We start from the raw sequence: 27,081 nt of genomic DNA, 5'->3' as shown, positions 1-27,081 counted from the left end.
GAACTGCTACAGTCAGGACCCGAGCTCCTTTTGCCCGCGCAGGGAAACACAAACCAACCACTGGGGAACGAGGCTGACCAGGGGCAGGGAAACCCCGTGTGTCTGTGCCCTCAGGGCCCCTCTTCCCAGGGCTACATGGCGGGGGAGGGACCCCGACATTCCCTCAAGCTCTAGTTACCAGTGCAGTCTCTCACTCTCGCAAATCCCCAAAAGCTTAAAACATTCAGCAGCTGCATCCACGCAATAAGTCCTACGGACTCTGCAAGGCGCGCAGGTGATTCTCCCTTTTCTGCTGCACCACACGTCATCTCAATGCCGCAGAGACCACAGCAAAATGGCACATTTCCACTTGGAAAAGCAAAACACGCCAAGGCAGAAAGCATTAGCTAACAAGCCTCCTTGGGTTTTCCTCTCAGCTTTTCATCTTTGGAGCAAGCCCTGAATCTACGAACTTTGATTCTAAGCCAAATGCCTTGGCATATTCTCAGAGCCTGATATGGTCACCGCTTCACAAAAAAAAATGTGTCAGAAAAAACAAAATGTGTCTGTCGAAACATGCCGATGCACTGCGCATTCCTTCACAGTCCATCGTACCACACTATACTCTGTCGCACTTTCTGACACTATCTATACCGAAGTTTCCTGACATGTCTCGGACAGAGAACCGTGCCGAACACTCGTGGCAACTTGCCCTTGCACCACCTGCCAGGGCCAGTCCTCTTTCCTTTACGAAGCTGCAAAGCGCTGTCAGATGGCGGTGCTGTCTGCCCAGTCCTGGCGGCAGCTCCAAGCACCACGGCGTGCACTGCAAGTCTCGCAAGGAGCAAAGATCCCAATGGACGTCTCGCACAGAAGAAGGTGCCAGCACAAAAGCATGCTCTTCACCACCCCTGCTCGTGGCCCAGCCTGTGGCTGCTGCGTTAAACGTCTTGCACTTTGAAAGACTCCTCCAAGCAAGGGCTTCTCCCCGGGCAAAGTTCTCTGAGCAAGAGCTACACGGACAGCGTGCACTCTGCGAAACCAAAAGGCTTTATCCCTGGACCTTGAGCTGAGGAAAAACCATGCACAGCACACGGTGGCTCTGTGTGCAGTGTGCACGCTGAGAAGCGGCAAAGTGGATTGCCGTGGCTGGGCTTCTCTTGCGTCCACACAAAGCAAGGCAAAGAACGAAGCCGCAGAGCACCGGGCTTGTGTGTGCAGCGCACCGAATTGCAGAAGTCCAGCGAAAAGGAAAGGGTGTCCTTGTAGCTCGAGCTGAGCAAAGAAACCGTGCACGGTGCACCGTGGGTGGGTGCAGCATACATGCGGAAAGGCAGCAAAGTTCACTGCCGTCGCTGGGCTTCTCTTCAGTCCAGACTACTTAAGGCAAAGAATGAAGCCGCAGAGCACCGGGCTTGCGTGTGCAGTGCACCGAATTGCCCAAGTCCAGCAAGGGCTCGTTCACAATCCGAGTCAGCTGAGAGCATTCTCACTGCTCCAGAAAGGAAGGCACAGCCGTAACTCTTCATCCCACAGCATGGACATAGGCACTTTCCTAGTTGTTCAGCATTGCAGAGTCCCTGCAGCTAGAGCTCACCCAGGAGCAGGCGTCAAAGCAGAAGGCTTTCCTAAAGCACGCCTCTCCAAGCAGCCTTCGGAAATCTCAAATCACACTGTGGCTCCGTGACTTTCTTCTAAGACAGACACCCGCCTTGCTTTCACTCTCGCAGCTCCCTTGGCAGCCTCCAGCAGCTGCTGTCCTGGAGAACGGCCTGAGAAGTAGAAGCCAGTGCTGGGCTGCACCTTCGCCTTCCGCACGTAAGCACCCCCAGACTCACCGGTACACTCTGTTCTTCCCTCCTCCACTGCACGCTACCATCGTGTTCTCCGAAACTCGGAGACTGAAGGGAAGTGCAATTGCTTCCACAGAGAGCTGCAAGAGGACTGGACAGCAGCAGCAGCACGGGTAACTGCCGTGGAACTTCCTCCTTCCCAAGGCTATAACGTGAATTCTGCAGGCAGGAGAGTGGCAGCCACGCTTACCTTGCAGCCTGTACGACGAGCACGCGAGCCTGGCGCTCTGCAGCTTCGTTCTTTGCCTTTTCGAACACGCTGTACCTTCATTCTCCCGGAGGCGGATGGTCATCTGCTTCTCGCCCCAAGCACTGTGCCCAGCAGCGAAGGGCTGCAGTGCACTGCTTCTGTCGAAACTTGCGTGGGCCATGCCCCTTTGCTTCTAAGCGCTACGTACCACTGCATTGTCAGTTTCTTAACATTTGTAATTTAAGAATTTATACATATTTGAAATCATACAAATATGTTCTAACCTTCCCAGTTCTGCCTCAGAAGACTTCAAAATTATTATAATTCAGCTATTTTTTTTATTTACTATTTAGTGAATTAAAGAATGTTGACAAAACACAAGCAAATGCTACATAAGGAATTATTAAATCCCCCTTCCTAAACCAGGAGGGGTTTTTGCAGCCATAGACTGCAAATAGGACATGAATAAAATGCAGAAAAGCCCTCTACCAGCTCTCAAACTAAAGTGCTGCTCAATCTCATGCCATATGTCTTAAGAAGGTATTTTATCTTTGCCTCACTCCACCTATTTATAGCACATTCTGCAATCTCAGACGGGGGTGCAGAATGTGATGAAGGCAATTTAGTCACTAAAATTCAAAGAAAAAAAAAAGGCTACTTGGATTAATGGAACTAATTTTGAAAGAGAATTAATTTCTTTTTAATCCCACCAACAGTAAAGCCCCAGTTTCTAGTGTGTGTCAAGATTACATTACAACAGTGCTGTAATCTGTCTCCTAGAAAACAGAGCATAGCCCTGATGTAAAGATATGTTTGCATGAGAACATTTTGTATGGAAATGTTTTGTGTGTTGATTTGTATCCTAAAAACTAATCCTTCATAATGGATAAAATTATCCAGCAGAGTAAAAATATTAATGTAACAAAAACTGTCTAAAGGAGCTACAACCAAAGAAGCCTCCCCGAAGATACCTGACTAAGACTTGAAAGTTTAAGTTAAACCACTAAGATTGGATAAAAAGAAAACCCATTCCTTAATCATCTCAGGCCTAGGAAAACAAACAAACAAACAAACAAGGCTGAAAGAGGAGAAATACCCATAGGTAATGAAATAACAGATCAAGTAGGAGATGTTGAAATTCCAAAGAAATCAAAATGGGCTTCCCCACTGATTATTGAACGCCTGGAAGGGGCACAACCAGAGTCAGTTAAGCAATATCCTCTCAAGCATGAAGCACCAGTAGAAATAAAACCAGTAATTGCCACATTTATTGATCAAGAGTTGTTAAGAGAGTCTAGGTCTCCCTACAATACCCCAATTCTACCAATACAAAAGCCAAATGGAAATTATCAATTAGCTCAAGACCTGAGAATGATAAATACAATATCAAGAACACTGTGTCCTGTACTAGCCAATCTTTGCACTTTACTTACAAAATTACAAAGTGACTGGGTGTGGTTTTCAGTTCTAGATTTAAAAGGTGCTTTCTTTTGTCTGCCATTAGTTGAAAGCAGTCAGGAAATTTATGCCTTTGAATGGGAAAAACCCCAAAACAGGGAAAAAAGCCAGCTTACATGGACCCTATTGCCACAAGGATTCCAAAAATAGCCCCACAAGAATTGGAGATCATTAGCTAAAGAACTGGAAGCCTGGACACCGCCACTCTGGGAAGGTACACTTCTGCAGTACATTGATGACCTACTAATAACAACAAGAACCCATGAAGACTGCAAAGAATGAGCTGTAAGTCTTTTAAATGTTCTGGGACTAAGTGGATATAGGCTCTCCCCTGAAAAGGCTCAGCTAGTCCTCCAAAAAGTAAAATATGAACTGGCAGGAGGAGAGAGAGCCTTGGAAAATAACAAGAAAGAGACAATTTGTCAGATGCCCCAGACAACTACAATAAAAAAAACCAAAACTAAGAACTTTTCTGGGAATGACAAGACAGTGTAAGTTATGGATCTACAGCTATGGACTAATTGTGAAACTCCCCTAAAAGAAACTGAGGGGACCCACCTATACTGGACACCAGAGACTAATAATGCATTTGTAACTCTGAAACGTGAGTTAATGCAAGCTCTGACATTGGGCATACTGGATGTCATTAAATCTTTTCTGTTGTTTTCACATGAAAGGCAAGGACCGGTGTTGGGACTTTTGGCACAGAAGCTAGGACCGTACAAAAGGCCAGTGGCTTATTTCTCCAAGCAGCTGGATGTGGTCAGCCAAAGACAGTCCGCCTGCCTGTGTGCAGTGGCAGCTGGGACCCTGAACATAGAGGAAGCCCTCAAGTTCACAATGGGCCAGCAGATAACCGTTTTTGTCTCACATACAAAGTCAGCAGTGCTCACACAGAAAGGAAATCACTGGTTGACCCCATCTCACTTTCTCAAACACCAAGCTGTCCTAACAGAAACAGAGGATGTGAGTATCCAAGTAACTAACATCTTCAATCCAGCAGCTTAACTCCAAGGCAAGGCCGCTGAGGAGCCTGTACAGCATGACTGCATTGAAACCATGGAGGCAGTTTAGCTGCCCAGACTTGAAGGACTCTCCACTAGAAAACACAGACAACTGGTTCACTGATGAAAGCAGCTATGTCAAGAATGGTAAGCCGTTTGCTGGCCATGCAATTACAAGCACAGACGTTGTCATTGAAGCAAATCTGTTACCTGTGCGGACATCAGCTCATAAGGCTGAAATAATAGCCCTAACTGGAGCCTTAGTATCAGCTGAAGGAAAACCTATCAACATTTGGACTGATTCAAAATATGCTTTTGGAGTAGTACACACTCCCGGAGCTATTTGCTGTCGAGAAGGGCCCCGGCCCTGGCCGCGCTGGTGGCGAGGTGGCTCTGCAGCCCGCAGGCAGCCCCAGGGCTGTGCAGCCATCTGTAACGTGCGCTGGGAGCCGCCGGGAACTATTTTACACCTCCCGGGGGGCTGGGGAGGCGCACGGAGACCACGCAGCAGGTCGCTGCCGTTAGGAAAAATTAATCCACAATGCCTCAGGTTTATGTCCGAAAAGGAGACAGAAGAGTCCTGCAACATTCTTCGACTACAGGGAGAGTCCATGGGGCTTTTCCCATGGGGTCTCTCAAACAGTTGTGGGATACAGCCCCCTTTTGATGCCAAGTACCTGGCCAAAACGCCCTCTTCCTTTTTCCCACTGGCTGAGGTATTCGGGAGGTACAGACTTCCCGAACTGCCTACTCTATGCCCGCCTCTAATATGCACCCCTCTTTTGGCATCAAAAAGAAAGAAAAAGAAACCATTCCTAATTCTATTAAGTCTTTGTTGCCTTGCTCTAGGTTCAGGAATTTAACACGGCCTTGATTAATCAACAGTCTCTGATGATTAGTAACAGTTCTAGAGAACTAATAGTTTCTTCTGTTACTTCACTACCCATAAGTTCCTAGCCTTGTCTACAGGCAGATTCATACAGTCTGTTTGCAAAGACTCATCCATCTCATTCCTTTTAATCCCTCCTCTTTTTATTTGATCTGTATAGGAGAAAGTTTCACGAAGCATGTCTGGACGTCAGGCGGCTCTCTTGAAAGCTGCTTATTGCATAGGCGAAGTTACAGCATTTCAGGGAGTGGGTATCCAGAGCCAGCCATAGACTTCCTTCTTTGGCCCAAAGTCCCGTCCTATTATGGACGTCACGTCGGGTGTTGACCCACCACTTAGGTTCAGCTGGGCTAGCCAACCATAGCCACTCTTCAGATCCTCCTGGCCCTCCACAGAGCCAGCAATTGCTAAGGTTAAAAACTTTTGCTACTTCTTCTCCTAAGGCCGCAAATTGATTCTCCCACTCCTGGCCTAAACTTAGCTGACCATATAAAAGTAGAACTATTAAGGAAAATATTTTAATAATGTGATCTAATTAGCTAGTCTAATTTTCCCATTGTCTTCTGCACCACCTATGGCAATTGAAGACACAGAAACTACTTAACATAAAATAATCCAGCAAGTATTAGCCCCCCAGTGAGTGGAGATTCTAGAGGAGGGATGCCCACAGAGACTATTTCAGCAGATGGTTTGTGGGTAGGCACGCAGGGCTTCCATGGATGTCGAAGCACTGGCTACTGCTCCGGCCCACTCTTGCAGAGTGTCAGTTACAGCCTCCCAGCCTTCTCCTCCAGCTGAGATGTCCAAATCTCCGAGGCTTCAGAGACCTTGACCCAAGTGTTCAGCTGTCTTGATGGCTGTTTCTGTCGTCAGTGACGCTTGGAATGGGCCACGCCATTTCACTGCCACTGGCGCTTCTTTCTACTCCTTAACTAGGACTCAATCTCCTGGTTGGATGTTACAAGCAGCAAAGTCCAAAGGCGGGGCTTGTGCCAGCTGAGCTTCCTGTTGAAGGGGTTTCACAAGAAGCAGCATCCTGGCCACAGATGGTTTTAAATATACATCACTTACCTCTACCCCCCAACTAGGTTGAGATTTACCAGGGTAATTCATAACAACAACTGCAAAGGAGATAACCGAATCTCTCTTCTAAGTCGGGCCCTCATACTCGCCAAAGCCAATGGCCAAAGCCCTACCCATGGCATCTTGGTTTCTATTACCAGCTTCAAAAGGTGTTTATTTCTCTCTTCATTGTTTTCTACCCGAGCCGAGCTCTGGGGGTGCCAGGGCCTATGGAGGTTCCATTGTATTCCTAAAGAAGCCAAAACCCCTTGAAGGATCTTTCCTGTAAAATGAGTTCCCCTATCTGAGTCTATTGCTTCTACAATGCCGTATTGTGGAATTATTTGTTCCAAAAATGCCTTAATAACTGATCCTGTCCTTGCTGAAGCAGTTGGAAATGCTTCTGGCCACCTTGCTAGCTGACTTACCGGAAGATATTAAGCCTTCCCACTTGAGGCATCTCAGGAAAATCCTCCTGGCATCTTTGGAAGGGACATGCAGCCCAAGGCCTCCCTCCCCTGGCAAGTTACTTTGTAACTTGGCTGTTTGCTCTAGCACAGATCAAGCAACCTTCGAAGCTCATTTTGCCAGTCTAAAAAGACCCACAGCAACATGTATCATGAGGAAGGCTTCTGCCAATACTCAGGAAGTGAAAGGACTCTCTTCACGGAGTTGTTTTAATATTGGTATGGCCAAAGGTTCTGGTATCTCTTGTTTGCCATCCTTTGTAAACCAATTATTGCCTTTTTTCTCTGCCACATGACTTCTAACTGTATCTCAAACTCCTCTTGTAGAAAAGACAGCTTCCCGGGCAGTGATGGAGTCACTGGGAGCAAAGGGGGCATCGTGGAGAGTTCTGGCAAAAGTGTTGCTTTCTGAGTTTCTTCATCCACCAAAAAGGAGACAGAGGCGTCCTGTAACATTCTTCAACTCCAGGGAGAGGCCATGGGGCTTTTGCCATGGAGTCTCTCAAGTGATTGCGGGATGCAGCCCCCTTTTTATGCTAAGTTCCTGGCTACAGCACCCTCTGAGGTACTCGGGAATTACAGACTTCCGGAACTGCCTACTCTATGCTCCCCTCTAATATGCACCCCCCTTTTGGTATGGAAAAGGAAGAAAATGAAGCTATTCCTAATGCTATGAAGTCTTTGCTGCCTTGCTCTGGGTTCAGGAATTTAGTAGGGCCTTGGCTGAGCAACAGTCTCTGTTGATTAGTAACAGTTTCTAGAACTAATACTTTCTTCTGTTACTTCCCTCCCTGTAAATTCCTAGCCTTGTCTAAGGACAGATTCCCACGGTCTCTTTGTAAAGACACATCTATCTTACTCCTTTCACTCCCACACCTTCTTGGTGGTGGGACGGCTCCCCCCGGCACAGCACCTGGCACAAAACCCCCGTATGCACACACACCTCACACACACACACACCTGCACTTACCCTGCACTCCGCTGCACACACGCTCCCCCGCACACTAACACCCCCCTCCACATCCCCACCATGCTATTTGCAGTGGCCCCGCCCCTGCCATCCAGGCCGGCTGGCAGCACCCACTCCTCGCATGCTTCCCCATGCCTTGCATTTCCTTGCTGCCCCCTCTGTAGCCTTCCCTCAACCTGCCTTTTCTCCCCTGCCTTGCATTGACCATCTCACCCATCCCCCATCTGACTTCCTTTCACATTCATCTAGGCCTGGCCTCACCTTTCCTTTTCCTTCTAGGACCCTCATTGCCTTGCTTTGCCTTGCCTCGCAAAGCCACCACTTGCCTTGCCTTGCCCTTGAACCCCTCCCTTGCCTTGCATGACCTTGCTCACCTCTCCCCCACCTGGAATGCAAGACCCCTTTTCAATGACATTTCCTGGCCTTGCCCTGCCCTTTCTGCTCCTCCTAGGAATCTCAACGCTCTCAAGCAATCTCTGGTGTTTCAGGATCCCATGAGAGGAAGACCAGGGGAGGACGCATGTTGCCACACTCATCTCTATAGGCAGCCTTTGTCTGGGAGCAATCCTTGCATGTCTTGAATCTTGGAAGGGCAATTCACATTTTGCCCTTGAGCTCCAGGATCAGAATGAGAGTTCTTTTGCATACAAAGGAAAGCAGGTAGCTCAAGTCTTTTAGGTGCAGAGGAGAGATGACCCACGCGGGATCAAGGCCACACAGAGCACTTGGTCCGGGCCACTTTTGTGTACCAGCAGTCCTTGAATGTACTTCTCACCTGCCTTGCCTGGCCTTGGCAACGTAACAGTTTCCTTGCCTTGCCCTGCTGGCTCTCTGTAGCCTTGCATTCCTTTGCACGGCCATGCCCCGCCCTTGACCTGCCTGCTGCTTTCCTCCAGGGCCTTGGCTTGCCGAGCCCTTCTTGTTCTGCCTGGCCTAACCATCAGTGGACTTTCCTTCCCACGGCCAGCCTTGCCTCTAACTTCTGGACCTTCTCTTGCCTACCACTCCATTTGCTTTCCCCTCGCTGCCCTGGCCTTGCCTACCTCTCCCTTGACTTACCCACAATTGCATGCACTTGGTTTGCAGCACCTTGCCTGCATAGAAGGCAAGGGAAAGAGTGGTAGGCAGGGCAAAGCAAAGCCAGCAAGTTGGAGGTAGTGTGAGGCAAGGCAGACGTAGGCAAAGGAAGCAGAGCAAGGATAGCTTAAGAAGAACTAGACAAGGTACTGAAGGCAAGGCAAAGCCAAGAGACTCAGAGTGCCTTTCCTTGGGAAGGCAAGGACATAGTGCCAGTGTTGCTGGAGCAGATGTTAAGGTACCATGGGGAGGAACAGTCCAGCAAGACATTTCTCTTCTGGCCCCTGTGCGTGTAGGGGCAATTGTTGGACATACTCAATACTGGAGGTGGATCAGTCGCTGGATGTGTTGTATTTTGGAGGAGGGGATGCCGTTTCTTTGGAGATGGGCTTTTAGTTGCTCTCTTTGGCAAGGAAAGCAGGTTTGCATGTGCACATCAGGTGCTCTTAGGGATTTTAAAGGCTTTTCCCAACAGGCAGAGCTCTCTCTGGGTTAGAGCTGTTGAGCTGTCGGTGGGAATGCAAAGGCCAAGCTCGTGAGCCTTTTGTCCTGGTGCCTTCAGTGTGTGAGCAGTCCCTGGTGCCGGTGTCTTTGGATCCTGACTCTGGGAGAGGGAAGGCTTAGGATGGTACCTAGAGCTGAGAAGGAAAGTGCTGAGAACAGCGTGTGTGCTGCTAGTTTGAGGGGTGCAGGTGAAGTTGTAGGCAGCAAGAGCTTCCTCAAGCTGGCACTGTTTTGAGCTCTGTTTTTGCCAGATGGTTTCAAGTTGGTGGGCAGAATCTGCGAGAGGGAAAAGATTTGTTTAGGCCAAAGAGGTTTGTCTGCCTCTTGGAGTGTGGTGTAAAGAAGAGTGTGCTCTTGGAAGGGGAAGATGAGGGCAATCTTTTTGTCCTGACACCGTTGATTTGTGTGCAGGGCCGTTTGCAAGTTGCCTCTGCCCTTGGGGTGGTTTCGAGCTGCGCCAGGTGCTTGGCCTTCTTTTGCAAGTCGTCAGCGCCATCGTGTGGTTGTTTCGATGAGCGCTGACAGTGCCCGGCAAAAAGCCAAGCGCTTGGCTGGCGCGGCCCCAGTCGTGTGGGAGCAGTTGGTGGAAGAGCTTCGCTGTGCATCCTGCCTCTTGGAGACATAAAAGAATGTGATCCCGGGCGTAGCGGGGAAGCAAGAGGAATCTTTTCACTGTTGGCCGTGCAGTTTCTAAGCGGCAAAAGTAAAGGCAGTTCCAGCACGGCCTCTTTCTTTCAGAACCTTTTCTGGGCCATCATGAACATGCCCAACATGTAACTCGCACCCACTGAACTGCATCAAAGGCCCTGGAGATAGGCACTTTCCTTCAAGCTCTATGTAGCATCCTACCCTCCACCTCTCGCGGATCCCAAAGCCCTTCCAAACATTCAGCAGCAGCACACAAAGAACAAGTGCTAGAACAAGGTGTTGGCATTCATACTCCTTTTAAAGTCCGTAAACTAGGCGAAACATTCCAGTGACCAGCACTTTCCTTCGCAACTATATATAGAGCATCATCACAATCTCTCCAAGTGGGTAAGTCCACCCTTGCAGCACAGAGTTTCCAGCCAAAGTTCGGACTGAGAGATGGGCCAGGTGACAAAGCATTTGTTGACTATCTCTCTTCTCCGGAACACTTGATACTCACAGCGCAATCAAGTCCACACACCTTCAGTGTGGCCAAGTTCAAGCAGCTAGAGCTCACAGAGATGGGAGAGTGAGGACAGAACACGTTCCAAAAGTACCGTGTACTTACAGAAGCATTAAAACTGTGCACAGCAGTCTGCAGCACTGTAGCTTCCTTCTCCGACAGATGTGCCATCCCATTGTTGGCTCTCGCATCCCAGTTGCTAGCTGCTCTCCTGAAGAAAAGAACTAGAAGAAAAAGCCAATCCTGGGCTGCGTCTTCCCCTTGCCTCACGTAATGCCACCTAAACAAACCGTGGCACGCTCGACTTCCCCACTCCTTGGCATAGACTCCTTCGCATGTGTTCTGTGCATCTCGGAACCTAAATGAAAGCGCCAGTGCTTCCAGGGGTGGTTGGAAGAAGAGAAAGCAGAAGCACAAGTAAGTAGCAGTCGTTGAACTCCCTCCTTCTCAATGCTATGGTGAATTTGGCAGAGGTGAGTGCCACCTACTCTCCTTTCTCAGTTTGTATGCTGCGGACAAGAGCCCAGCGCTCTGCTCCTTCGTTCGGCCTCTTAAGTAACCATGTGGCACATTCATTCTGCCGGAGTCGAGCCGTCGTCCACGACTTCCACAGAGCACATTGCCGGCAGCGAAATGCTCCAGCCGACTGCTTCTGCCGTAACACGCCTGGCCTATGCACTTTCCCTCGCAGCGACGTACACCAGCACATGGGGTCTTTCCTGTCGTCCAAATGTAAAGGGTCTCAGCTGCGTCTGGCACAGAGAACAGCTTTAGGTCAACAAGCTCAGCCGGAGCTTGCCCTGGACGCGTGGAAAGCTGTAGATTTGCACCACCTTCCGGCGGCAGCCCTCTCTCTTTTACAGCCCGCACAGCGCCGTCAGATCGCGGTGCCCTCTGCACCTTCCTTCTCGGGTCCAAGTAGCACGGCGAACCTTACAGCCTTGCAGGGAGGGAAGACGCGGATAGGCGTCTCGCAAAGAAGAAGGTGCCAGGACGCAAAGATGTTCTGCCTTTCTCCTCCTCCTTGCCCGAATTGCCGTGCTGCGTGGAAAGTCTCGGCCAGCGAAAAGCTAATCCAGCAAGTGTTTCTCTCCTGACGCATTTCGCTGAGCGAGAGCTCCACGGACACTTTCGACGCTGGGAAACGGCAAGACAACGACTGTACGTGGAGCTGAGGGAAATCCGTGCACAGCACACTGTGGCTGCGTTGCAGTGTTCACGCTGAAGAGCGGCAAAGCTCCAAGCCATCGCGGCGCTTCAGTTCTGTCCGGACCACAGAAGGCGAAGAACGAAGCAGCTGGGCACCGGGCTAATGTACTCAGTGGAGCGAATTTCAAATGTCCAGCCAAGAGCTGCTTCACAAGCCGATTCAGCTGAGAATGCTCTGCCTGCTTCACAAAGTAAGGCGCAGCCCTTGCACTCCAGCACACAACCTGGCCAGAAACAGGTTCTTCAGCCTTCAGGGCTGCAACGTCCGTGCAGCTTGAGCACGCCCAGAAGGACGCGTCCAGAAAGAAGGCTTTCTTCTGGGACCCCCCTCCTCCAAGCAGCCTCGAAACTGAGCACAACACACTGCGGCTCGCCGGCTTCCTTCTCAGATAGACGTACCGTCACGCTATGTACACTCTCGCAGCTCCGTCGCCCACTTGCAGCAGCTGCTGCTACCAAAGCAAAAGGCTTCAGAAGTAACAGCCACTGCTGGGCTGCACTTTCGCCTTGCCTCACGTGAAGCAGCAGAAACTGTCCGCTGCACTCGGTATTTCCAGTCTCTGCCGCATCTACCACTCGTCACCTCTGCATCTCCAAGCACGAAGCTGGGCACGACTCTTTCCAGGGAAAGCTGGAAGAGAAATGGGTAGCAGCACCAGTAGCTGCAAGTTGAACTTTCTGTTTCCAGCTGCTAACGTGAATCCGCAAAGAAGCGAGTGCCAGCCACGCTTCCTCTGGCAGCCTGTGCGATGCGCACAGCAGCTCGGTGCCCTGCCGTCATTCTTATGCTCTTCGTACCACGATGTCGCGCTTTCCTTTCTGCCGGAGTCGAGCCGTCGTCTCACTTGTCGCACAGAGCACTGCGCCGGCAGCCAAACGCTGCAGCCGACTGCTTCTGCCGTAACACGCCTGGCCTATGCACTTTCCCTCGCAGCGACGTACACCAGCACATGGGGTCTTTCCTGTCGTCCAAATGTAAAGGGTCTCAGCTGCGTCTGGCACAGAGAACAGCTTTAGGTCAACAAGCTCAGCCGGAGCTTGCCCTGGACGCGTGGAAAGCTGTAGATTTGCACCACCTTCCGGCGGCAGCCCTCTCTCTTTTACAGCCCGCACAGCGCCGTCAGATCGCGGTGCTCTCTGCACCTTCCTTCTCGGGTCCAAGTAGCACGGCGAACCTTACAGCCTTGCAGGGAGGGAAGACGCGGATAGGCGTCTCGCAAAGAAGAAGGTGCCAGGACGCAAAGATGTTCTGCCTTTCTCCTCCTCCTTGCCCGAATTGCCGTGCTGCGTGGAAAGTCTCGGCCAGCGAAAAGCTAATCCAGCAAGTGTTTCTCTCCTGACGCATTTCGCTGAGCGAGAGCTCCACGGACACTTTCGACGCTGGGAAACGGCAAGACAACGACTGTACGTCGAGCTGAGGGAAATCCGTGCACAGCACACTGTGGCTGCGTTGCAGTGTTCACGCTGAAGAGCGGCAAAGCTCCAAGCCATCGCGGCGCTTCAGTTCTGTCCGGACCACAGAAGGCGAAGAACGAAGCAGCTGGGCACCGGGCTAATGTACTCAGTGGAGCGAATTTCAAATGTCCAGCCAAGAGCTGCTTCACAAGCCGATTCAGCTGAGAATGCTCTGCCTGCTTCACAAAGTAAGGCGCAGCCCTTGCACTCCAGCACACAACCTGGCCAGAAACAGGTTCTTCAGCCTTCAGGGCTGCAACGTCCGTGCAGCTTGAGCACGCCCAGAAGGACGCGTCCAGAAAGAAGGCTTTCTTCTGGGACCCCCCTCCTCCAAGCAGCCTCGAAACTGAGCACAACACACTGCGGCTCGCCGGCTTCCTTCTCAGATAGACGTACCGTCACGCTATGTACACTCTCGCAGCTCCGTCGCCCACTTGCAGCAGCTGCTGCTACCAAAGCAAAAGGCTTCAGAAGTAACAGCCACTGCTGGGCTGCACTTTCGCCTTGCCTCACGTGAAGCAGCAGAAACTGTCCGCTGCACTCGGTATTTCCAGTCTCTGCCGCATCTACCACTCGTCACCTCTGCATCTCCAAGCACGAAGCTGGGCACGACTCTTTCCAGGGAAAGCTGGAAGAGAAATGGGTAGCAGCACCAGTAGCTGCAAGTTGAACTTTCTGTTTCCAGCTGCTAACGTGAATCCGCAAAGAAGCGAGTGCCAGCCACGCTTCCTCTGGCAGCCTGTGCGATGCGCACAGCAGCTCGGTGCCCTGCCGTCATTCTTATGCTCTTCGTACCACGATGTCGCGCTTTCCTTTCTGCCGGAGTCGAGCCGTCGTCTCACTTGTCGCACAGAGCACTGCGCCGGCAGCCAAACGCTGCAGCCGACTGCTTCTGCCGTAACACGCCTGGCCTATGCACTTTCCCTCGCAGCGACGTACACCAGCACATGGGGTCTTTCCTGTCGTCCAAATGTAAAGGGTCTCAGCTGCGTCTGGCACAGAGAACAGCTTTAGGTCAACAAGCTCAGCCGGAGCTTGCCCTGGACGCGTGGAAAGCTGTAGATTTGCACCACCTTCCGGCGGCAGCCCTCTCTCTTTTACAGCCCGCACAGCGCCGTCAGATCGCGGTGCTCTCTGCACCTTCCTTCTCGGGTCCAAGTAGCACGGCGAACCTTACAGCCTTGCAGGGAGGGAAGACGCGGATAGGCGTCTCGCAAAGAAGAAGGTGCCAGGACGCAAAGATGTTCTGCCTTTCTCCTCCTCCTTGCCCGAATTGCCGTGCTGCGTGGAAAGTCTCGGCCAGCGAAAAGCTAATCCAGCAAGTGTTTCTCTCCTGACGCATTTCGCTGAGCGAGAGCTCCACGGACACTTTCGACGCTGGGAAACGGCAAGACAACGACTGTACGTGGAGCTGAGGGAAATCCGTGCACAGCACACTGTGGCTGCGTTGCAGTGTTCACGCTGAAGAGCGGCAAAGCTCCAAGCCATCGCGGCGCTTCAGTTCTGTCCGGACCACAGAAGGCGAAGAACGAAGCAGCTGGGCACCGGGCTAATGTACTCAGTGGAGCGAATTTCAAATGTCCAGCCAAGAGCTGCTTCACAAGCCGATTCAGCTGAGAATGCTCTGCCTGCTTCACAAAGTAAGGCGCAGCCCTTGCACTCCAGCACACAACCTGGCCAGAAACAGGTTCTTCAGCCTTCAGGGCTGCAACGTCCGTGCAGCTTGAGCACGCCCAGAAGGACGCGTCCAGAAAGAAGGCTTTCTTCTGGGACCCCCCTCCTCCAAGCAGCCTCGAAACTGAGCACAACACACTGCGGCTCGCCGGCTTCCTTCTCAGATAGACGTACCGTCACGCTATGTACACTCTCGCAGCTCCGTCGCCCACTTGCAGCAGCTGCTGCTACCAAAGCAAAAGGTTTCAGAAGTAACAGCCACTGCTGGGCTGCACTTTCGCCTTGCCTCACGTGAAGCAGCAGAAACTGTCCGCTGCACTCGGTATTTCCAGTCTCTGCCGCATCTACCACTCGTCACCTCTGCATCTCCAAGCACGAAGCTGGGCACGACTCTTTCCAGGGAAAGCTGGAAGAGAAATGGGTAGCAGCACCAGTAGCTGCAAGTTGAACTTTCTGTTTCCAGCTGCTAACGTGAATCCGCAAAGAAGCGAGTGCCAGCCACGCTTCCTCTGGCAGCCTGTGCGATGCGCACAGCAGCTCGCTGCCCTGCTCAAGCTTGGAGCTTTGCCGCTCTTCAGCGTGAACACTGCAACGCAGCCACAGTGTGCTGTGCACGGATTTCCCTCAGCTCCACGTACAGTCGTTGTCTTGCCGTTTCCCAGCGTCGAAAGTGTCCGTGGAGCTCTCGCTCAGCGAAATGCGTCAGGAGAGAAACACTTGCTGGATTAGCTTTTCGCTGGCCGAGACTTTCCACGCAGCACGGCAATTCGGGCAAGGAGGAGGAGAAAGGCAGAACATCTTTGCGTCCTGGCACCTTCTTCTTTGCGAGACGCCTATCCGCGTCTTCCCTCCCTGCAAGGCTGTAAGGTTCGCCGTGCTACTTGGACCCGAGAAGGAAGGTGCAGAGAGCACCGCGATCTGACGGCGCTGTGCGGGCTGTAAAAGAGAGAGGGCTGCCGCCGGAAGGTGGTGCAAATCTACAGCTTTCCACGCGTCCAGGGCAAGCTCCGGCTGAGCTTGTTGACCTAAAGCTGTTCTCTGTGCCAGACGCAGCTGAGACCCTTTACATTTGGACGACAGGAAAGACCCCATGTGCTGGTGTACGTCGCTGCGAGGGAAAGTGCATAGGCCAGGCGTGTTACGGCAGAAGCAGTCGGCTGCAGCGTTTGGCTGCCGGCGCAGTGCTCTGTGCGACAAGTGAGACGACGGCTCGACTCCGGCAGAAAGGAAAGCGCGACATCGTGGTACGAAGAGCATAAGAATGACGGCAGGGCACCGAGCTGCTGTGCGCATCGCACAGGCTGCCAGAGGAAGCGTGGCTGGCACTCGCTTCTTTGCGGATTCACGTTAGCAGCTGGAAACAGAAAGTTCAACTTGCAGCTACTGGTGCTGCTACCCATTTCTCTTCCAGCTTTCCCTGGAAAGAGTCGTGCCCAGCTTCGTGCTTGGAGATGCAGAGGTGACGAAGTGGTAGATGCGGCAGAGACTGGAAATACCGAGTGCAGCGGACAGTTTCTGCTGCTTCACGTGAGGCAAGGCGAAAGTGCAGCCCAGCAGTGGCTGTTACTTCTGAAGCCTTTTGCTTTGGTAGCAGCAGCTGCTGCAAGTGGGCGACGGAGCTGCGAGAGTGTACATAGCGTGACGGTACGTCTATCTGAGAAGGAAGCCGGCGAGCCGCAGTGTGTTGTGCTCAGTTTCGAGGCTGCTTGGAGGAGGGGGGTCCCAGAAGAAAGCCTTCTTTCTGGACGCGTCCTTCTGGGCGTGCTCAAGCTGCACGGACGTTGCAGCCCTGAAGGCTGAAGAACCTGTTTCTGGCCAGGTTGTGTGCTGGAGTGCAAGGGCTGCGCCTTACTTTGTGAAGCAGGCAGAGCATTCTCAGCTGAATCGGCTTGTGAAGCAGCTCTTGGCTGGACATTTGAAATTCGCTCCACTGAGTACATTAGCCCGGTGCCCAGCTGCTTCGTTCTTCGCCTTCTGTGGTCCGGACAGAACTGAAGCGCCGCGATGGCTTGGAGCTTTGCCGCTCTTCAGCGTGAACACTGCAACGCAGCCACAGTGTGCTGTGCACGGATTTCCCTCAGCTCGACGTACAGTCGTTGTCTTGCCGTTTCCCAGCGTCGAAAGTGTCCGTGGAGCTCTCGCTCAGCGAAATGCGTCAGGAGAGAAACACTTGCTGGATTAGCTTTTCGCTGGCCGAGACTTTCCACGCAGCACGGCAATTCGGGCAAGGAGGAGGAGAAAGGCAGAACATCTTTGCGTCCTGGCACCTTCTTCTTTGCGAGACGCCTATCCGCGTCTTCCCTCCCTGCAAGGCTGTAAGGTTCGCCGTGCTACTTGGACCCGAGAAGGAAGGTGCAGAGAGCACCGCGATCTGACGGCGCTGTGCGGGCTGTAAAAGAGAGAGGGCTGCCGCCGGAAGGTGGTGCAAATCTACAGCTTTCCACGCGTCCAGGGCAAGCTCCGGCTGAGCTTGTTGACCTAAAGCTGTTCTCTGTGCCAGACGCAGCTGAGACCCTTTACATTTGGACGACAGGAAAGACCCCATGTGCTGGTGTACGTCGCTGCGAGGGAAAGTGCATAGGCCAGGCGTGTTACGGCAGAAGCAGTCGGCTGCAGCGTTTGGCTGCCGGCGCAGTGCTCTGTGCGACAAGTGAGACGACGGCTCGACTCCGGCAGAAAGGAAAGCGCGACATCGTGGTACGAAGAGCATAAGAATGACGGCAGGGCACCGAGCTGCTGTGCGCATCGCACAGGCTGCCAGAGGAAGCGTGGCTGGCACTCGCTTCTTTGCGGATTCACGTTAGCAGCTGGAAACAGAAAGTTCAACTTGCAGCTACTGGTGCTGCTACCCATTTCTCTTCCAGCTTTCCCTGGAAAGAGTCGTGCCCAGCTTCGTGCTTGGAGATGCAGAGGTGACGAGTGGTAGATGTGGCAGAGACTGGAAATACCGAGTGCAGCGGACAGTTTCTGCTGCTTCACGTGAGGCAAGGCGAAAGTGCAGCCCAGCAGTGGCTGTTACTTCTGAAGCCTTTTGCTTTGGTAGCAGCAGCTGCTGCAAGTGGGCGACGGAGCTGCGAGAGTGTACATAGCGTGACGGTACGTCTATCTGAGAAGGAAGCCGGCGAGCCGCAGTGTGTTGTGCTCAGTTTCGAGGCTGCTTGGAGGAGGGGGGTCCCAGAAGAAAGCCTTCTTTCTGGACGCGTCCTTCTGGGCGTGCTCAAGCTGCACGGACGTTGCAGCCCTGAAGGCTGAAGAACCTGTTTCTGGCCAGGTTGTGTGCTGGAGTGCAAGGGCTGCGCCTTACTTTGTGAAGCAGGCAGAGCATTCTCAGCTGAATCGGCTTGTGAAGCAGCTCTTGGCTGGACATTTGAAATTCGCTCCACTGAGTACATTAGCCCGGTGCCCAGCTGCTTCGTTCTTCGCCTTCTGTGGTCCGGACAGAACTGAAGCGCCGCGATGGCTTGGAGCTTTGCCGCTCTTCAGCGTGAACACTGCAACGCAGCCACAGTGTGCTGTGCACGGATTTCCCTCAGCTCCACGTACAGTCGTTGTCTTGCCGTTTCCCAGCGTCGAAAGTGTCCGTGGAGCTCTCGCTCAGCGAAATGCGTCAGGAGAGAAACACTTGCTGGATTAGCTTTTCGCTGGCCGAGACTTTCCACGCAGCACGGCAATTCGGGCAAGGAGGAGGAGAAAGGCAGAACATCTTTGCGTCCTGGCACCTTCTTCTTTGCGAGACGCCTATCCGCGTCTTCCCTCCCTGCAAGGCTGTAAGGTTCGCCGTGCTACTTGGACCCGAGAAGGAAGGTGCAGAGAGCACCGCGATCTGACGGCGCTGTGCGGGCTGTAAAAGAGAGAGGGCTGCCGCCGGAAGGTGGTGCAAATCTACAGCTTTCCACGCGTCCAGGGCAAGCTCCGGCTGAGCTTGTTGACCTAAAGCTGTTCTCTGTGCCAGACGCAGCTGAGACCCTTTACATTTGGACGACAGGAAAGACCCCATGTGCTGGTGTACGTCGCTGCGAGGGAAAGTGCATAGGCCAGGCGTGTTACGGCAGAAGCAGTCGGCTGCAGCGTTTCGCTGCCGGCAATGTGCTCTGTGGAAGTCGTGGACGACGGCTCGACTCCGGCAGAATGAATGTGCCACATGGTTACTTAAGAGGCCGAACGAAGGAGCAGAGCGCTGGGCTCTTGTCCGCAGCATACAAACTGAGAAAGGAGAGTAGGTGGCACTCACCTCTGCCAAATTCACCATAGCCTTGAGAAGGAGGGAGTTCAACGACTGCTACTTACTTGTGCTTCTGCTTTCTCTTCTTCCAACCACCCCTGGAAGCACTGGCGCTTTCATTTAGGTTCCGAGATGCACAGAACACATGCCAAGGAGTCTATGCCAAGGAGTGGGGAAGTCGAGCGTGCCACGGTTTGTTTAGGTGGCATTACGTGAGGCAAGGGGAAGACGCAGCCCAGGATTGGCTTTTTCTTCTAGTTCTTTTCTTCAGGAGAGCAGCTAGCAACTGGGATGCGAGAGCCAACAATGGGATGGCACATCTGTCGGAGAAGGAAGCTACAGTGCTGCAGACTGCTGTGCACAGTTTTAATGCTTCTGTAAGTACACGGTACTTTTGGAACGTGTTCTGTCCTCACTCTCCCATCTCTGTGAGCTCTAGCTGCTTGAACTTGGCCACACTGAAGGTGTGTGGACTTGATTGCGCTGTGAGTATCAAGTGTTCCGGAGAAGAGAGATAGTCAACAAATGCTTTGTCACCTGGCCCATCTCTCAGTCCGAACTTTGGCTGGAAACTCTGTGCTGCAAGGGTGGACTTACCCACTTGGAGAGATTGTGATGATGCTCTATATATAGTTGCGAAGGAAAGTGCTGGTCACTGGAATGTTTCGCCTAGTTTACGGACTTTAAAAGGAGTATGAATGCCAACACCTTGTTCTAGCACTTGTTCTTTGTGTGCTGCTGCTGAATGTTTGGAAGGGCTTTGGGATCCGCGAGAGGTGGAGGGTAGGATGCTACATAGAGCTTGAAGGAAAGTGCCTATCTCCAGGGCCTTTGATGCAGTTCAGTGGGTGCGAGTTACATGTTGGGCATGTTCATGATGGCCCAGAAAAGGTTCTGAAAGAAAGAGGCCGTGCTGGAACTGCCTTTACTTTTGCCGCTTAGAAACTGCACGGCCAACAGTGAAAAGATTCCTCTTGCTTCCCCGCTACGCCCGGGATCACATTCTTTTATGTCTCCAAGAGGCAGGATGCACAGCGAAGCTCTTCCACCAACTGCTCCCACACGACTGGGGCCGCGCCAGCCAAGCGCTTGGCTTTTTGCCGGGCACTGTCAGCGCTCATCGAAACAACCACACGATGGCGCTGACGACTTGCAAAAGAAGGCCAAGCACCTGGCGCAGCTCGAAACCACCCCAAGGGCAGAGGCAACTTGCAAACGGCCCTGCACACAAATCAACGGTGTCAGGACAAAAAGATTGCCCTCATCTTCCCCTTCCAAGAGCACACTCTTCTTTACACCACACTCCAAGAGGCAGACAAACCTCTTTGGCCTAAACAAATCTTTTCCCTCTCGCAGATTCTGCCCACCAACTTGAAACCATCTGGCAAAAACAGAGCTCAAAACAGTGCCAGCTTGAGGAAGCTCTTGCTGCCTACAACTTCACCTGCACCCCTCAAACTAGCAGCACACACGCTGTTCTCAGCACTTTCCTTCTCAGCTCTAGGTACCATCCTAAGCCTTCCCTCTCCCAGAGTCAGGATCCAAAGACACCGGCACCAGGGACTGCTCACACACTGAAGGCACCAGGACAAAAGGCTCACGAGCTTGGCCTTTGCATTCCCACCGACAGCTCAACAGCTCTAACCCAGAGAGAGCTCTGCCTGTTGGGAAAAGCCTTTAAAATCCCTAAGAGCACCTGATGTGCACATGCAAACCTGCTTTCCTTGCCAAAGAGAGCAACTAAAAGCCCATCTCCAAAGAAACGGCATCCCCTCCTCCAAAATACAACACATCCAGCGACTGATCCACCTCCAGTATTGAGTATGTCCAACAATTGCCCCTACACGCACAGGGGCCAGAAGAGAAATGTCTTGCTGGACTGTTCCTCCCCATGGTACCTTAACATCTGCTCCAGCAACACTGGCACTATGTCCTTGCCTTCCCAAGGAAAGGCACTCTGAGTCTCTTGGCTTTGCCTTGCCTTCAGTACCTTGTCTAGTTCTTCTTAAGCTATCCTTGCTCTGCTTCCTTTGCCTACGTCTGCCTTGCCTCACACTACCTCCAACTTGCTGGCTTTGCTTTGCCCTGCCTACCACTCTTTCCCTTGCCTTCTATGCAGGCAAGGTGCTGCAAACCAAGTGCATGCAATTGTGGGTAAGTCAAGGGAGAGGTAGGCAAGGCCAGGGCAGCGAGGGGAAAGCAAATGGAGTGGTAGGCAAGAGAAGGTCCAGAAGTTAGAGGCAAGGCTGGCCGTGGGAAGGAAAGTCCACTGATGGTTAGGCCAGGCAGAACAAGAAGGGCTCGGCAAGCCAAGGCCCTGGAGGAAAGCAGCAGGCAGGTCAAGGGCGGGGCATGGCCGTGCAAAGGAATGCAAGGCTACAGAGAGCCAGCAGGGCAAGGCAAGGAAACTGTTACGTTGCCAAGGCCAGGCAAGGCAGGTGAGAAGTACATTCAAGGACTGCTGGTACACAAAAGTGGCCCGGACCAAGTGCTCTGTGTGGCCTTGATCCCGCGTGGGTCATCTCTCCTCTGCACCTAAAAGACTTGAGCTACCTGCTTTCCTTTGTATGCAAAAGAACTCTCATTCTGATCCTGGAGCTCAAGGGCAAAATGTGAATTGCCCTTCCAAGATTCAAGACATGCAAGGATTGCTCCCAGACAAAGGCTGCCTATAGAGATGAGTGTGGCAACATGCGTCCTCCCCTGGTCTTCCTCTCATGGGATCCTGAAACACCGGAGATTGCTTGAGAGCGTTGAGATTCCTAGGAGGAGCAGAAAGGGCAGGGCAAGGCCAGGAAATGTCATTGAAAAGGGGTCTTGCATTCCAGGTGGGGGAGAGGTGAGCAAGGTCATGCAAGGCAAGGGAGGGGTTCAAGGGCAAGGCAAGGCAAGTGGTGGCTTTGCGAGGCAAGGCAAAGCAAGGCAATGAGGGTCCTAGAAGGAAAAGGAAAGGTGAGGCCAGGCCTAGATGAATGTGAAAGGAAGTCAGATGGGGGATGGGTGAGATGGTCAATGCAAGGCAGGGGAGAAAAGGCAGGTTGAGGGAAGGCTACAGAGGGGGCAGCAAGGAAATGCAAGGCATGGGGAAGCATGCGAGGAGTGGGTGCTGCCAGCCAGCCTGGATGGCAGGGGCGGGGCCACTGCAAATAGCATGGTGGGGATGTGGAGGGGGGTGTTAGTGTGCGGGGGAGCGTGTGTGCAGCGGAGTGCAGGGTAAGTGCAGGTGTGTGTGTGTGTGAGGTGTGTGTGCATACGGGGGTTTTGTGCCAGGTGCTGTGCCGGGGGGAGCCGTCCCACCACCAAGAAGGTGTGGGAGTGAAAGGAGTAAGATAGATGTGTCTTTACAAAGAGACCGTGGGAATCTGTCCTTAGACAAGGCTAGGAATTTACAGGGAGGGAAGTAACAGAAGAAAGTATTAGTTCTAGAAACTGTTACTAATCAACAGAGACTGTTGCTCAGCCAAGGCCCTACTAAATTCCTGAACCCAGAGCAAGGCAGCAAAGACTTCATAGCATTAGGAATAGCTTCATTTTCTTCCTTTTCCATACCAAAAGGGGGGTGCATATTAGAGGGGAGCATAGAGTAGGCAGTTCCGGAAGTCTGTAATTCCCGAGTACCTCAGAGGGTGCTGTAGCCAGGAACTTAGCATAAAAAGGGGGCTGCATCCCGCAATCACTTGAGAGACTCCATGGCAAAAGCCCCATGGCCTCTCCCTGGAGTTGAAGAATGTTACAGGACGCCTCTGTCTCCTTTTTGGTGGATGAAGAAACTCAGAAAGCAACACTTTTGCCAGAACTCTCCACGATGCCCCCTTTGCTCCCAGTGACTCCATCACTGCCCGGGAAGCTGTCTTTTCTACAAGAGGAGTTTGAGATACAGTTAGAAGTCATGTGGCAGAGAAAAAAGGCAATAATTGGTTTACAAAGGATGGCAAACAAGAGATACCAGAACCTTTGGCCATACCAATATTAAAACAACTCCGTGAAGAGAGTCCTTTCACTTCCTGAGTATTGGCAGAAGCCTTCCTCATGATACATGTTGCTGTGGGTCTTTTTAGACTGGCAAAATGAGCTTCGAAGGTTGCTTGATCTGTGCTAGAGCAAACAGCCAAGTTACAAAGTAACTTGCCAGGGGAGGGAGGCCTTGGGCTGCATGTCCCTTCCAAAGATGCCAGGAGGATTTTCCTGAGATGCCTCAAGTGGGAAGGCTTAATATCTTCCGGTAAGTCAGCTAGCAAGGTGGCCAGAAGCATTTCCAACTGCTTCAGCAAGGACAGGATCAGTTATTAAGGCATTTTTGGAACAAATAATTCCACAATACGGCATTGTAGAAGCAATAGACTCAGATAGGGGAACTCATTTTACAGGAAAGATCCTTCAAGGGGTTTTGGCTTCTTTAGGAATACAATGGAACCTCCATAGGCCCTGGCACCCCCAGAGCTCGGCTCGGGTAGAAAACAATGAAGAGAGAAATAAACACCTTTTGAAGCTGGTAATAGAAACCAAGATGCCATGGGTAGGGCTTTGGCCATTGGCTTTGGCGAGTATGAGGGCCCGACTTAGAAGAGAGATTCGGTTATCTCCTTTGCAGTTGTTGTTATGAATTACCCTGGTAAATCTCAACCTAGTTGGGGGGTAGAGGTAAGTGATGTATATTTAAAACCATCTGTGGCCAGGATGCTGCTTCTTGTGAAACCCCTTCAACAGGAAGCTCAGCTGGCACAAGCCCCGCCTTTGGACTTTGCTGCTTGTAACATCCAACCAGGAGATTGAGTCCTAGTTAAGGAGTAGAAAGAAGCGCCAGTGGCAGTGAAATGGCGTGGCCCATTCCAAGCGTCACTGACGACAGAAACAGCCATCAAGACAGCTGAACACCTGGGTCAAGGTCTCTGAAGCCTCGGAGATTTGGACATCTCAGCTGGAGGAGAAGGCTGGGAGGCTGTAACTGACACTCTGCAAGAGTGGGCCGGAGCAGTAGCCAGTGCTTCGACATCCATGGAAGCCCTGCGTGCCTACCCACAAACCATCTGCTGAAATAGTCTCTGTGGGCATCCCTCCTCTAGAATCTCCACTCACTGGGGGGCTAATACTTGCTGGATTATTTTATGTTAAGTAGTTTCTGTGTCTTCAATTGCCATAGGTGGTGCAGAAGACAATGGGAAAATTAGACTAGCTAATTAGATCACATTATTAAAATATTTTCCTTAATAGTTCTACTTTTATATGGTCAGCTAAGTTTAGGCCAGGAGTGGGAGAATCAATTTGCGGCCTTAGGAGAAGAAGTAGCAAAAGTTTTTAACCTTAGCAATTGCTGGCTCTGTGGAGGGCCAGGAGGATCTGAAGAGTGGCTATGGTTGGCTAGCCCAGCTGAACCTAAGTGGTGGGTCAACACCCGACGTGAGGTCCATAATAGGACGGGATTTTGGGCCAAAGAAGGAAGTCTATGGCTGGCTCTGGATACCCACTCCCTGAAATGCTGTAACTTCTCCTATGCAATAAGCAGCTTTCAAGAGAGCCGCCTGAAGTCCAGACATGCTTCGTGAAACTTTCTCCTATACAGATCAAATAAAAAGAGGAGGGATTAAAAGGAATGAGATGGATGAGTCTTTGCAAACAGACTGTATGAATCTGCCTGTAGACAAGGCTAGGAACTTATGGGTAGTGAAGTAACAGAAGAAACTATTAGTTCTCTAGAACTGTTACTAATCATCAGAGACTGTTGATTAATCAAGGCCGTGTTAAATTCCTGAGCCTAGAGCAAGGCAACAAAGACTTAATAGAATTAGGAATGGTTTCTTTTTCTTTCTTTTTGATGCCAAAAGAGGGGTGCATATTAGAGGCGGGCATAGAGTAGGCAGTTCGGGAAGTCTGTACCTCCCGAATACCTCAGCCAGTGGGAAAAGGAAGAGGGCGTTTTGGCCAGGTACTTGGCATCAAAAGGGGGCTGTATCCCACAACTGTTTGAGAGACCCCATGGGAAAAGCCCCATGGACTCTCCCTGTAGTCGAAGAATGTTGCAGGACTCTTCTGTCTCCTTTTCGGACATAAACCTGAGGCATTGTGGATTAATTTTTCGTAACGGCAGCGACCTGCTGCGTGGTCTCCGTGCGCCTCCCCAGCCCCCCGGGAGGTGTAAAATAGTTCCCGGCGGCTCCCAGCGCACGTTACAGATGGCTGCACAGCCCTGGGGCTGCCTGCGGGCTGCAGAGCCACCTCGCCACCAGCGCGGCCAGGGCCGGGGCCCTTCTCGACAGCAAATAGCTCCGGGAGTGTGTACTACTCCAAAAGCATATTTTGAATCAGTCCAAATGTTGATAGGTTTTCCTTCAGCTGATACTAAGGCTCCAGTTAGGGCTATTATTTCAGCCTTATGAGCTGATGTCCGCACAGGTAACAGATTTGCTTCAATGACAACGTCTGTGCTTGTAATTGCATGGCCAGCAAACGGCTTACCATTCTTGACATAGCTGCTTTCATCAGTGAACCAGTTGTCTGTGTTTTCTAGTGGAGAGTCCTTCAAGTCTGGGCAGCTAAACTGCCTCCATGGTTTCAATGCAGTCATGCTGTACAGGCTCCTCAGCGGCCTTGCCTTGGAGTTAAGCTGCTGGATTGAAGATGTTAGTTACTTGGATACTCACATCCTCTGTTTCTGTTAGGACAGCTTGGTGTTTGAGAAAGTGAGATGGGGTCAACCAGTGATTTCCTTTCTGTGTGAGCACTGCTGACATTGTATGTGAGACAAAAACGGTTATCTGCTGGCCCATTGTGAACTTGAGGGCTTCCTCTATGTTCAGGGTCCCAGCTGCCACTGCACACAGGCAGGCAGACTGTCTTTGGCTGACCACATCCAGCTGCTTGGAGAAATAAGCCACTGGCCTTTTGTACGGTCCTAGCTTCTGTGCCAAAAGTCCCAACACCGGTCCTTGCCTTTCATGTGAAAACAACAGAAAAGATTTAATGACATCCAGTATGCCCAATGTCAGAGCTTGCATTAACTCACGTTTCAGAGTTACAAATGCATTATTAGTCTCTGGTGTCCAGCATAGGTGGGTCCCCTCAGTTTCTTTTAGGGGAGTTTCACAATTAGTCCATAGCTGTAGATCCATAACTTACACTGTCTTGTCATTCCCAGAAAAGTTCTTAGTTTTGGTTTTTTTTATTGTAGTTGTCTGGGGCATCTGACAAATTGTCTCTTTCTTGTTATTTTCCAAGGCTCTCTCTCCTCCTGCCAGTTCATATTTTACTTTTTGGAGGACTAGCTGAGCCTTTTCAGGGGAGAGCCTATATCCACTTAGTCCCAGAACATTTAAAAGACTTACAGCTCATTCTTTGCAGTCTTCATGGGTTCTTGTTGTTATTAGTAGGTCATCAATGTACTGCAGAAGTGTACCTTCCCAGAGTGGCGGTGTCCAGGCTTCCAGTTCTTTAGCTAATGATCTCCAATTCTTGTGGGGCTATTTTTGGAATCCTTGTGGCAATAGGGTCCATGTAAGCTGGCTTTTTTCCCTGTTTTGGGGTTTTTCCCATTCAAAGGCATAAATTTCCTGACTGCTTTCAACTAATGGCAGACAAAAGAAAGCACCTTTTAAATCTAGAACTGAAAACCACACCCAGTCACTTTGTAATTTTGTAAGTAAAGTGCAAAGATTGGCTAGTACAGGATACAGTGTTCTTGATATTGTATTTATCATTCTCAGGTCTTGAGCTAATTGATAATTTCCATTTGGCTTTTGTATTGGTAGAATTGGGGTATTGTAGGGAGACCTAGACTCTCTTAACAACTCTTGATCAATAAATGTGGCAATTACTGGTTTTATTTCTACTGGTGCTTCATGCTTGAGAGGATATTGCTTAACTGACTCTGGTTGTGCCCCTTCCAGGCGTTCAATAATCAGTGGGGAAGCCCATTTTGATTTCT

At 51.4% G+C, this 27,081-nt stretch overlaps 1 protein-coding gene across 1 annotated transcript in view; it reads right to left on the bottom strand.

Annotated features, from left to right (window-relative positions):
* The window catches only part of LOC138105157 (solute carrier family 12 member 7-like), a 64,894-nt gene extending 62,691 nt beyond the window's left edge, over positions 1-2,203 (bottom strand). The window contains exons 1-2 of the mRNA XM_069004837.1: positions 2,023-2,203; positions 634-805 (exon numbers count right to left, since the gene is read on the bottom strand). Of these exons, the coding sequence (XP_068860938.1) occupies positions 634-805; positions 2,023-2,203 (353 nt within the window). The remainder of the gene's footprint in view (positions 1-633; positions 806-2,022) is intronic.
* Positions 2,204-27,081: the final 24,878 nt, after the last annotated feature.

The sequence above is a fragment of the Aphelocoma coerulescens genome, chromosome 2 (genome assembly GCF_041296385.1).
Source record: "Aphelocoma coerulescens isolate FSJ_1873_10779 chromosome 2, UR_Acoe_1.0, whole genome shotgun sequence".
Taxonomy (NCBI): Eukaryota; Metazoa; Chordata; class Aves; order Passeriformes; family Corvidae; genus Aphelocoma; species Aphelocoma coerulescens.
The sequence above is the reverse complement of the archived record's forward strand: the minus strand, read 5'-3'. Positions and strand labels throughout refer to the sequence as shown.